At 38.3% G+C, this 12952-nt stretch overlaps 3 protein-coding genes across 3 annotated transcripts; 1 reads left to right on the forward strand and 2 right to left on the reverse strand.

The window, feature by feature from the left end:
- Window positions 1–188: 188 nt before the first annotated feature.
- On the reverse strand, window positions 189–3289 carry LOC113677076 (stimulator of interferon genes protein 1). The gene is made up of 2 exons (XM_027193822.2): window positions 2130–3289; window positions 189–670 (listed from the first exon to the last, which is right to left on the reverse strand). The coding sequence occupies exons 1-2, from the start codon at window positions 3063–3065 to the stop codon at window positions 470–472; spliced, it is 1137 nt and encodes a 378-aa protein (XP_027049623.2). The 5' UTR covers window positions 3066–3289; the 3' UTR covers window positions 189–469.
- On the forward strand, window positions 3225–7838 carry LOC113677096 (uncharacterized). The gene is made up of 2 exons (XM_027193851.2): window positions 3225–4094; window positions 5140–7838. Exons 1-2 carry the CDS (start codon window positions 3732–3734, stop codon window positions 6589–6591), a joined length of 1815 nt encoding a protein of 604 aa, XP_027049652.2. The 5' UTR covers window positions 3225–3731; the 3' UTR covers window positions 6592–7838.
- A 1479-nt stretch (window positions 7839–9317) lies between these two features.
- LOC113677075 (4-hydroxyphenylpyruvate dioxygenase-like protein) lies at window positions 9318–12498 on the reverse strand. Its single transcript, XM_089195916.1, has 4 exons — window positions 11710–12498; window positions 10510–10661; window positions 9875–10026; window positions 9318–9777 (listed from the first exon to the last, which is right to left on the reverse strand). Exons 1-4 carry the CDS (start codon window positions 12467–12469, stop codon window positions 9627–9629), a joined length of 1215 nt encoding a protein of 404 aa, XP_089052042.1. The 5' UTR covers window positions 12470–12498; the 3' UTR covers window positions 9318–9626.
- Window positions 12499–12952: the final 454 nt, after the last annotated feature.

Raw genomic sequence — 12952 nt, forward strand, 5'->3', positions numbered from 1 at the left:
TAATTTTTTGGGGGGTTTTCATGGGAATGAAAGGGTGAAGTGATATAATACTAATCAAACCCTTGTATGACCTTTAAAGCTGGCCATCAAGGCCAGTTTACATGCTACAACAGGGGGCAGAGGGGTGGGGAGTATGGATGGAGCCAGGACACTACTTGTCTTGTATGAAAGTGACAATAACTTCCACATTTCTCTGCCTCCCTCAGACAGTTAAGGACATCAGTATATTTATTAGCTATCAACAAAGTATCTTTAGGATTCCTTGGTATAAAATGTTGTGAAATTACAGTTTCAGTGAACAACTGTATCAGAAAAGTGTAAAAAGAAAAAATTTGGTATTTTCACAATAGTACTTGTGTCAGTTGTCTTTATTGACTATACTACTTTCCAAAAATGTTCTCAGTTTTTTATAGACTGATGTATTTATGTCTCAGATCCCTCCTATAACCAATAAGCAATATCATTTTGTTCACAGCGGCCACTGTTCTGGTATGTTCACTTCATCAGCTTCCTCATCCATCTCCACATTGGCAGCTTTATGCATTTCAACCAGGATATCTGCAATCTTGTTTTTCTCCTCATCTCCTGAAAATGGAACCAATTCATACCTTCCTCTACATTCTGTACTCTTATCCAGAATTTCCTTCAGTTTTCGAATGAACAACACTACCTAAAGGATATGAAAGAGAGAGAAAAAGAAAAGGATTAAACAAAGTTTAATTATATATAATATAATTATATATGTAAATAAATCTTGATTATGATCTATCCTTGTGGTGTAGTGCTCGATGCATTCGCAGAGTATGGTATGTCTAAAAGTTGGACAAATCACTAAGACTTAACTTTTCTGTGACCCTGCGTTTCACACTTACGCGATCATCAGCCATGAAAATTGGTCTAATGACTGCATAAGCATGAAACTAAGAGTTACAGAAAAGTTGTCTTATTGATTTGTCCAACTTTCATATATATATATATATATATATATATATATATATAACTAACTGCAGACAGTACTGTTTCGGCCTTCTGGGCCTCATCAGTGCAGTGCTGATGCTAGGATGGAGGTAAGACCATATAGCCACCCCAAGTGATCTCACATATGTGGGATCATCTAAGCCATGCCAGAGTGCTCAAACTAGAAAAACTAGTGAGCATGCATAATGCTAGCAGCAATGACTCATCCTAGTAGAGTGCTCAATTTGGACATGAAAGCAAAACTTTGTATGCCAAAGAGCTATATCTAACTATATATATATATATATATATATATATATATCTATCAGGGTCACAGAAAAGTTAAGTCTTAGTGATTTGTCCAACTTTTAGACATACCATATATATATATATATATATATATAGATAGGTATATGTACATATATTCATACATACATATAGGAAATTCATGTTTAACATACAGATGAAATCTTATTTTGCAATTCAAGACTTAATTATCATTTGCTTTGAGCATTACAATTAAAATGCACATTTTTTGTTCTTTTTGCTCAAAATGACATACAGTTTTTAAACTGTTTGTGAGTTTGTTTTATCAATACAGCACAAGAAGGCAAAGGAGCTGTTTTAACCACCGAAAAATGGGCTGGGGTAGAAAAATACAGCCTGTGGGAACTTTGAAGGAAGTTTTAAACTTTTCTCATTTTACTTTTCTGGTCAATGTATGAAACAACCAATTTGAATTGCTTTTGGTGTACACATATTTTATCATCAATCTTCAAATTAAAATAAAAAAAAAGAACAGAATGTGCTAAGAGCAATTCACCTGATATTCTTTTGCTTATTTGTTTTTTTTCTTCCTGTTGTTATCTTAGCCTAAAATCATCTGCAATCCTCCAAAACCTAACAAATACATGAATGCTATTCCCTGGGTGCTTCAACATCTGGTGTCTGACCAGACACATACTGGTGTCCAGGCTCTATGGCTAATGCATAATGTAAGCTTTCACATTGAGGCATGGAGAACTACTTGACAAGCACATAAAAACTCTGAATGGAAGAGATAACATTTTTCACATGCTTCTCAATTGCTTTTCTCAGGCCTGTGGTAGGAGGCAGTAAAAAAATTAAATTACATAACAATCCAAGTGTATCAAAAATGGTCACCGCACTACCTGGTGATCCCGCTCTGGAGCCGTTAATTGGGCGTCTGGGAAGTTAGACATATCATGGAGGGTCATCAGAGGCGTGGCATACTCCACAATAAAGTGGTACTTTTCGTTTGTCCCATCTGGCATCACTATTTCATGTACCGCATGCTTGTAACTTCTCTCCTTAATTCCTCCCCTGTTAATTTTACTCTCCGGGAGATTGCCGACCCATTTTACCCTGGAATCCGCTTCCTCAATGTCATCACATGTGAAGCACGTTTTTGGAAGTAGAATGAAAAGCTTCTTGTCTATTATCTTATGACGAAATGTCTCCGATTCTGATATCCGATGTTCCAGTCTTGGCAGCACCAGCCTCAGATAACCAAAGTAATAGCCCCAAGCCAGCCCATCAGCCACATTCTTGTTTTCTTTTTCGTTCAAATCCGATGTCTCTACAGGAGAGAGCTGTCGAAGACCCACAAGGAACGACAACTGCGGAACCACGAGACAGTTCAGGAAAAACAAGATGGAGAAACCTGGACTAGAGAATACTTCGTATTGTTCATACAGCCCAAAACACAGTGTCAGAGCGGAAGCGATGGCGACGACTAAAATCCCACCGAAATTATCGAAAGTGAAAGTTGTCTTCAGAACAACCTTCCAGTTTCCTCGATATCTCGCGTCCTTGTGTGTAATCTCTTCAAACAATAGGCACAATCTTCGTACTATTTCTCCGAGAACGACACTCAAGGTAAGCAAGGCTGTTTTAAACACCAGAAAATGAATCCCTTCCCTCTTTTCGTTCTCCTTCACTACGAACAAAAGCACCGCGCTACTAAATACAACCACGATCGTTGATGCGATCGTAGCAATATTTCCACGAAGCTCGGAAAGTGGTCCAAAGCCATTATGTGCTTGCTGAGCCACGTCATCTGCTCGGGGAGGATGATTATCAGCCATGGAGGATAAAACTATTCCTTTCTCACGAAGGACTTTTCTTACTCGTGAAGTTAGCCACAGCTTAATGCGCCAAATTGAAGAGAGCTAACCTATTACTCAACTTGAACGCCATTCACTTATTTGGGGAATCCCCTAGATGAATACTCTGGATCTGATTGGCCAGGAGGGGTTTACAGAGCCTCATCGTGGATATCGTCAGGGTGCACCCCCCTGGGGGAAAGCCCTGAATTAGGGCGGTTGACTCGAAGTTATAAAGTGCTCTCTCAGCAACTTTCACTTTCGAGATACCTTTCCCAGTGGAATAAAAACCAAAAGAAAATCGTTATTCTTAAATGGCCCGTCTGGTGTCCACACAGGCTAGAGAATTTGTAAACCTCTCTAGGCCCCTTGTGGAAAAATTTTGGTACTCGCGTGAGAGCCTTACAAACGGTTATTCAGCGTTAATATTCAAATACTTGCTATTATGTGAAAGCCAATGAAAATATAAAACTTACAATAGTTGGTTCCTCATTGAATTATTTTTTGTGCTTGGCGTAGAGAGGAGCATCGAGGAACATCAAGGAGCATCAGGGGACGTTTAAAGCCAGTGCCAATTGAGATAACACTTCTACGTCCTTAAAGAAAATACATCTACAGAAAGCGAGCATGGTTGTGTGAAAGATGTAAATGGCGCAAAACGACGTGATTGTCATCAGCGACGATGAAGGAGACTTTGTCAACAAAAAGATATCGGAGAAAACACAAATTATTGTTATCGATGAAGACGATGACATTGTCGAATTGACGGAAACGACGAGCAATGTCATTGAAACAATCGCAAGTAGTCAAGTTAAATCTGAGTCTTGTCGTCCGTTGAAAAATTTGAAATTCAGCGAAAATGGCGTTAAGAGGCTCCAAGCCCAGGTAAAGCTCATCGACATTGGAAAATCGAGGAAGCCACTGAAACTTAAAGCTGTGAAACCAGAGAATGACGAGGTAGTTGCAACCAGTTCAACCGAATTAAAAGAAACCAATTCATCGGTGCAGCAGGTGAGAATTGAGATGGAAAGATTCCCGTTCTTCCGATACTTATTCTAAAACAAAGTCTTAGTGTTAATGTATTGTTTGGCCATTGGTTTCTTTTATCCAAGTACTGTAAGCATATCGAAGTATAGGGTTATACGGAAATCTTGCTGAGTTTTCTTCAGAGCTTTTCTTCTAAGCTCTGAAGAAAATTGAATTTCTTGGAACAAGAAAAATTACAGCCCAATCTCTTTCATTCAGTGTGGTGTCTGGCCAGATCTTCATGAGCATCCCTAATCCAGATAAACTAGTAACCAAGCACAGTGTTTGGATGTACTTTCTAAACCACAAGGAGGCTTATTCATATCAAGGTTCCTTCATATCATCGTAATGCTGTTCAAAGTTGGTAATGTTGTTACTTAGGTTAGTCTAGCTTACTCAGTGGACAACAACTGCCATACTGGGGCTTATACTGGTATTGGCTGCATTTAGTTACCAGGACAACATGTGTTACTTTTCCTGGACAGGATGGTGGTTAACTGCAGGGTATCCATTATGCTCACTTACTCTCATGCTTAAAGTTGTGATTGTCACCAACCAGATTCTCTTGACCGAAAAAAAAAAAATAGAAACACTTGAACATTTACAGCCCTGACTGGTACATTTTGTAAATGTTTCATAGTTAGATTAAGAGCTTGAATCAGTCTAAGTAGAGGGATATTTTTTTCTAATAATCTTGCTTTCCATGAAACCCTGCGATATTGAAAGGGGACACAAGAAGAAAGGTTGTGTAAAAACTCTTTGAGGCTTTGTCAAAAGGTTTTATAGTTTCCTTGAATTTCTATGGTTTTTTTTGGGTTATAATTGGGCCCTCTACAAAAAATACCAAATTGACTTTGACTTTGACTTCGAAAAAAGTTGATGGGTGCATTACAAGTCTTTTTGCAGTCATCAAGTGTCACTGAAAGTTTGTTGTCTGAGGTGAAGAGAGGCAGTGTTTTGGCTAAGTGTGCTAACTACAAAACTCTCATCTTTCCTGTTGACTGATTCCTGATTCTCTATATGTGTCCAGGTTAAGACTGAAGAAGTGGATGCACACAATGGGGAGTTAAGAATGAACCTCTTTGAGAAATTCTGGTCTGGTAAACAAGAAATCATCGGCAACAAACCTGCAAAAGTCATTGAAAGTTTTGATGACTCATACAAACACAAAAAGGCTAAAAGCCCTTGTCAGTCTCCATCTTCATTAAAGCAGAGGAGACTCACTGCTGAGAGTTTCTCTCCTAAGAAGAGGCCTCCTTTACATGGGATTGTGAGAGATGGAGAGCTTTTACATTACACAACACCTTTACACTGCACAGTTCCACTGAAAAAATTAGAACTTGCAAGCAAACAAGAAGAAAGCTTGAGCAAAACCTTCACTGAAAACCAGCTGAATTCACTGCAGGCTCTTAAAGAAGAGAATTTTCACAAAACCTACCTGGAAACTGTCACCAGCTTTATGAGTCCACGTCGTAAGCCACCTCCATCCCTTCTGTTTTACCTGTTCAATAATATCTTGCTCTCCAAGCAAAGTGGCTGTGGTACAGAATGTTTTAGAATTCTCTTACGGATTCAAGAATTGCATCCTGCTGAGGTGGCACAGATGTTACAACAGAAAATTACATGGGAGTTTGTTTCCATGATAGTGAAGCTAGCAGGATGCACGCAGTCTCACACAGCGGAAAGCTTTAAAATGAATGCCTCCATGGCTTTGTCTTTCCTTGTAAGTGTCATGGAAAAGGAAGTTGAGAAAAAGAAAGTCTGCCTTGTCAAGACAAGTGCGCACCGATTTTTCTCAGTAGATAGACTTTCGGGTAATTTTCATGATGTTGTAGAGTGGGTTAAAAAGGCCACAGAAGAACATCGCGAGGAACAATTGGACCAACATTGTGGGCATAACTTCTGTCCACTATATTTATTACAAAGAATGCTTCAGTTGTCAGTGTTAGTCAGTCAAAGACCAGAGGACACTGCTGTAAGACTAGCCAATGATTTAGTTTTGGCTTATGTAGAGTTACCATCTATCAAGTATAAAACATTGTTGCTTCAGTCAATACAGTCACATTTATTGAAGACAAAGCTGATTGAAATTGTGGTGAAAAACTGTTGTTCTATTGATGAAGAGTTAGAGGAGGAAAGAATGACTAGCTCTGGATTGAAAAATGTGGTCTTAAACTTCAAAAGATCTCCACCTCTCTCTGATGGCATTGTTAGCACTACAAACTGTGAAGAATTTGTTATGCTTCTTGCATATTGGCTGCAAAGCTTTATTTTCTGTCACAAGAGGTCTTTAATGGCAAAAGGAAAAGAATCACAACGAGTTTTGTCCCTAAATGATGTGAAGGTACTGAGGAGAATTGAACAGGAAGTGTCTATTTTGACAGCTCGTTTAGAGTTATTATGTGACTCTACACTCTCACCAAGAAGCTACCAATTACTGCAATTAATCTTGTCACTAAAGAGTTTTGCACAAATTCCATAGATGATGTTGCTGCAAATTGTATGATGTCATGTAACAAGGGTGATTGAGACTGTTTTGTTATACTTAAGTAGCTTGATGCATGATTACAATCAAGAGAAAATCTCACCAACACCGTGATTTCTTGTGCTTCTGTTGGAAACTAAAAGAATCAGGGTGAAGAATGAGTCAGGTTGGTTTGGAAAAGTTTAGGACAAAGAACATGTGATGTGAATTAAATAGTTTATATATATCACAATTTTGGCAGATAGCATATTATAAATAAATACCATTCATATTCAGTGTACATTTTGGTGGCAAGTTTTTTTTTATAACCATTTATTTGAATGATGTGGGGATTTAGGAATGTTGTTTTAAATCCAGATTCACTGAAATCCAGGATATTATAATTTTCTAACCACCTGAAAAAAATTCCAAATCAATACAGAACAGTACTGACAATTACTGTTCACTACAGCTATTTTATTTTACAGCAGTTATCATTAGCATGCATTATCCCTTCTTCCTGGTCACTTAATCCTTTGACTCTCAGGATTGACCAAGAAAGAATTTCTCCTTACAGTGTCAATACAATATTAAGCAGACAAGTGATGAGAATAAAGAGAAATATGCATATGGGAATTATTAGTTGATCCAATATGGAATTCATAGAACTAACATCATAAGAACTGTATGGTTGACAGTAAGGAGAATTACTATTGAGATCTTGGGAGTGAAAGGGTTAACCCTCTTGGGCTGGGCACTATTCACTTGTGCAACATATACAATGAAAAAGTTATTCCTTTAAAAAAATGGGTGAATACATTTTATTGTCAAATAATCCTGTTGCGTTCATCAAAGGTATATCCGATTATTTTTTAATAATATGCACGTGGTTAAATTTTTATTCTCTAAGGAGAAGGCTTTAGATCAATTCTTGAACCCACTGATGTCAAAGAGGAAACACAAGGGAATAAGAGTTAAAATTCTCACAGCTGATCATTTTTAATTGTTTATCTTTCAGGCCATTTCTAATTTTCACCAGGAACCATGCTTAGCTGATAACATATTTATGCTATAGAAATTTGTGGCACTCTGTTTTCCTGGGAAGTGGTATTTTGTTGGTTATGGAAGAGAATTAAGACAGTTAATATTTAATTTTGATAGGACTGTATGTGAAAGTTAGAAATTATTTATTTTCAAGGTTTGGTATATAATATGTTGGTGAGAATAGTGTTTCTCCAAATGGAAATAAAGAGGATAGAATTGTAGCTGCCTTTTGCTTATGAATTTTTGAGAATTCTTATAGAGAAAAGCTGAAATTGTTCCTTATCCCAACCAGATCAGTCGTTAAGAATTCCAATAGGTGATGACAAGAGGCCAACTTACTAGAGCAGGTGGGTACCTTGATACTTGTAACTATTTTCATAGAGGACCTTGTGCCTGTTAAGAGTGGCTGGTACTCATGCCCTAATAATTTGCCTAGAGAACTAGCAGTATGCCATGGAAAAGGTGTAACCCTCTTCTTGAGACAAATCATATTCTTTAATAGTGGTGCACTTTTTGCTCGAGTGTTGCTACACCAAAACCAAAGTACTGATATTTATAATGGTTTTCCAGAATAAAGGAAAATATCACAACTGAAGCAGCTGAGCATTTTGCAATACAAAGAAATGTGTAGCAATTAGAGGGAAGAATTAACAATCAGATCATAGGAGTTAAAGGGTTAGCTCATAATTGTTTATTATCCAACTGACCATTTGTTATTTAGAGTTAGATGGGAGGGTGGGGAAGGGGTTGGGAGAAAAGTTGAGGAGATATTCAATGCTCCACCCCTTCCCCTCTCCTTTTTTGATGTCACTCACCCCCTCTGTATAAATTTATTTCTCTCTCCAGCCTTCAGCTGCCATCAAAACTCACCAACAGATTACTGTGAAATTGCTTGCCAAAATATTGCATGATCTATAGTCTAAGTGTGTGGTAGAGGGGGAGGAACATACCATTACTGAAATTTTACATGAAAGATAATTTTTTGTGACCACTTCTTAACTCATGCTATGGCTGTTTGAATGTTATTTCCCCAAGCACAATCCTCATGAAACAATGTGAATAGATTACAATACTAAATATTTTACTAGGCTAAATTTATGATAAGCAAGAAATGTTGTCAGCACTGAAAGGTATGGGGGTGGGGTGGGGAAAATTGCCTGCCAACTGGTTTTAATTTTTAACCTAATTGATTGAGAAAGTTATGGACCAATCACAGAGTGAGGAAGGGCAAAACTAAAGCACTCAACCAAACATTTCTCCATGTAGGATAACATGTACACTCAACTCTCCACTAACGGACACTTGTGAGCAGACAGTTCTTCATATGAAAACTCTTTCAGATTCTCTTTTTTTGCCTCCCAGTCAAACTCTGTATTTACACACTTCCATAAGAGACACTTTCCTAATTGTGCACAGACATTTTTGAAATAGAAAAAATTTGAGTTTTCTTACTCTGACAATAAAATCTGTCTTGAATTTGCAAATCATCAAATATAAGACCTTTGATAGAGCAATGGAACAGTAGAATATAATGGAATAAAGAAGAAGGCATTCCCAAAGAAGTTTGGTGCAGTACATTGTATTGATCAGTGGATTTTGTGCGGTCCAGCTAGCAGTGGACAAGCGCCACTACAGTGTTGGATGACGCAGAAATCGCTATTTTGTGGCAATGTAGTCAACATGCTCATTGAAGCTTTTGATCACCTTACTTTTGCCATGGTTTTTATTGACTTGCATCATGTGTTACCCAAGCAAACAAATCATGTAACATAAGTAAATCATGGGAATTTCATTTTACTTTTACGCTCCATTTTTAGGAGTCATTAAGCCCTTTTAAACAGAGAATAAATACTTTTTCATGTCTCTGAGGTCATGACTCCCACATCTCGCCTTTAAAATTACTCATATCCCACATTCTGCCTCAGTTTAAAGCCTCATTCCACATCCCGCCAAACCTATGTCGGACCCTCAAAATTAAGATGTCTGTTAATTTTTAAAACTTTTTGTAATTAGATCTTCTTATTCAAATATGAATCAACGGCTTTCCACAGAGCAGTTATGTTGCCTGCTCCAAATCCTGTAGCCCCACATCGCTGGATAACCTCCAGGAAAAAGGTTTCTTTGTTAAAAAGTGGTCTAGTAAAAACCTGCATCAAATATCTGTAAAATAACAACAAAAGAAAGGTAGTTAATTCACCACAAATACCTCCCACTAACAAAATGTTAGATTCCTCTTTGGAATCTCATCTTAACTCACTTGTTGTCAGCATCTTGGTTTACATTCATATTTTCCAAAGATGAGGCAGTGCTTTTGCTAGAGGTGAAGCTCTCTGCATCCAACAGAATACCATGTTTCTGGAGAGACTCCACACTCTCTCCTACATCTCTTATTTCCTGCACTTTATCTTCCTGTGAAGTGAGATTGAGAAGATTTACCAGTTGCCTATAGGCTCTTGCAGAAAAAAATTTGGATTGCCTAGCTCCTAAAAACTTTTGTTAAAGTAAAGTCACACCCAAATAAAAGTTCCTCCAAAGACCAAAGTTAGCTAACTTTAGCACCATGATTCTGTTGAGAGTGAAACCCTGATACATTGGCTAAACCACAGCTACACTTAAGATGAACTCATTTACATGTATGGCAAAAAAGAAGCCAATTGTGATGATCTTTCCAAAGATTGTTATCTTGATCAAACACCAAATTCTTCCAACTAATTTACAAGGAGATGTGTAACAGTTAGAGGGGAGAATTGACAATCAGATCATAAGAGTTAAGGGTTAGCAAGAAGTAACCAGAGCTAACCCTATGAAATTGAACTTGGGTACCTCCTTCTCTACGGTCCCCAAGCCTCTTACATGTATCCTAAATTAATCATCACTGTATAGCTTGCGTACCTCAGAATAATAAGCAGATGGAGGATCAATAAACTTGACTCCACTTTCCTTTAATGCAGCAACAGCTTCAGTTATATTTGGTGTATGCAGACCTATGTGCTGTATGCCTGGTCCTCCATGCTCTGTTAGGAATGTTTGTACCTGGTTAGGACCTGCAAAAATAAAAAAAAACAACAATCTTAACCTAAAAGATACCCATTTTATGTTTAACAAGTAACACAAACTTTCTAAATAATTTTATCAGCCTACAATCACACCCCTTCCCCATTTTTAGAGTGTTAGAACAATACATAAAATTCAGGTCATTTTTTTTTAAACTTAACACTAAAAAAAACCATCCATGAAGTTGTTACTCCTTTGGCTCCCAAGATTTCATGAGTAATTCTCCTTAATATCTACCATAATTATTTTTTACTGATGCTAGTTTGGAAAAATTAGTATTGGCCAGATTGCTACACAGTATTCAAAATGGCAGCCTCTGTGTTCCACTTTTCAACACAAATAAAAGCAATTTTCAAAAGTGAAGGTTACTGTTCAAAATCTCAAAACAATGTGTGTTACCATTTTACAAGTAACTTTTAATGCTTAAGATGAAAATCATATGGTAACAAATGAAGTAATTTTCTCCTTTAAACTTGTTGAAAGTGTAGAGTAAAGGAACTCTCCTTTTTTCTCTAGGTAAGTTTCTAAAAGGCCCTCTGTAGTATATTGCATATTACAGCTACAAGTACTTGTACCAAGATTAGTGATATTGCTGTACAACTACTGAATGATGTGAAAGTACTGAAATCAAGTAACATGATTGCACTAAATTTTTAGATAGCTGATCATTCAACAAAGACAAAATATAGAAAGCAAAGGAAGAGCGAGTGTCTCCTGACTGAACCACTAAATGAACACAGAACACCCCCCCCCCCCCCATGGTCTTATAAGCCCACTCTCTTGAGCCGCAGGAGTTAATCAACCCTCTAAGGGTTTATTAAGGCCTATTTACACGGTACGACTTTGTCGCATGCGACAAGCTTACGACAGGCTTACGACACGAATTGTTTCGTGTAAATCAAACCTACAACTCGCTTACGACTCTTAAGTCATGTCGTAAGCCTGTCGTAAGCTTGTCGCATGCGACAAAGTCGTGCCGTGTAAATAGGCCTTTACACAACCCTGAATGATTTTGTCAATTGAAACAAATGTTCTAACCTTGTCCAGGGAGAGGTTCTGCGAAAACGAACTTTACGCCTCCTCCTGGTTCATCGGTGTCTATTCTCAGCTCTGATTCCGAGCAAAACCAATACTGCATGGCTGCCAACTTCATTCCGATGCTCGCTCCTTGTATTGAGCTCTGCACAATGAAGCCGTCCGATTTCTCGTCAGAGCTGATATTAAACCTACTAAACCCAAAACATCGCTCATACCATTTCATTATCGCCTGAGAAGTCCCTAACGAGCATGCAAACGTAATGTGATCAAAGTGTGTTAAAATACGATCGCCAATCACTGTATTCTTGTTTGACGAGATCGATGGGGTTACATAATCAAATCCTTCGCGTAACGCTCTCTTGTCACTTCGATGAAAACCCGGCAAAAACACACCGTTGTAACCAGAAGCATTTAACAATGTGTGAACAACGTTCCCTACAGGAGTTTGTATAACGGCAGATTCCACCACTCCATTGCTATCAGCCAATGTTTCTGGTCTTTTGATAACTTTCCCGTCATTTCTTTCTACATTATCCACCACATTTTTCACATCTTTGACTTCAAGGGCAACATTGTAAACGGTGTCTCGCTCACCGGCGCCTTCGCTCAAAACAAAGTTTATAGAGTCCCGGTTCAGAGTGACCCGATTAGGAAAGGAAGACGAAGCAAGCACTCTAAACCCAAAGTGTCCGCATAATTGCCTCAAACTTTGCTGAAGATTTTGACAACGTATTTCGACATGATGCAAACGAACCACCATGTTTCTTTAATTCAGAACTAGTACCAGTCTCTACTCATGCGAACCAAGTCCATTTCAGCCCAGAACTTTAACGGGAGGGGTAGTAACGATAAAATGCAACCCAGTGCGGTGAGATTGCTCATTCCAGGTTCGTTACCGGCGGTATTGCCCTCAGTAGCGTAGTATTTCACAGACTGTAGCTTGCGGAGTATTATTATCGGAGATGGCCAGAGAGGCACGTGTGGCACGGCTTATGCGCGCAGGTTGAGCTTAAGCGCGCGTGAAAGGTGCGGTTACCCCGCTATAGCTGGATACCTTACTTAATCCCTTACCGAAGCACTGCAGGCTACGGTACCTCTGGATCCTTTACTTCTTGAATTCCTCAGCTCGAACTTGTGGCTTTGCAACTCAAAGTTTTGTCCCTTTTGTATCACTCAAGTGGTTCCTTTTCCTTCTTTGCCGCAATCAGTGAACTGATCGATTCAAACAAATCATGCAAAAAGT

Source organism: Pocillopora damicornis, chromosome 2 (genome assembly GCF_964200805.1).
Source record: "Pocillopora damicornis chromosome 2, jaPocDami1.2, whole genome shotgun sequence".
Lineage (NCBI taxonomy): Eukaryota > Metazoa > Cnidaria > Anthozoa > Scleractinia > Pocilloporidae > Pocillopora > Pocillopora damicornis.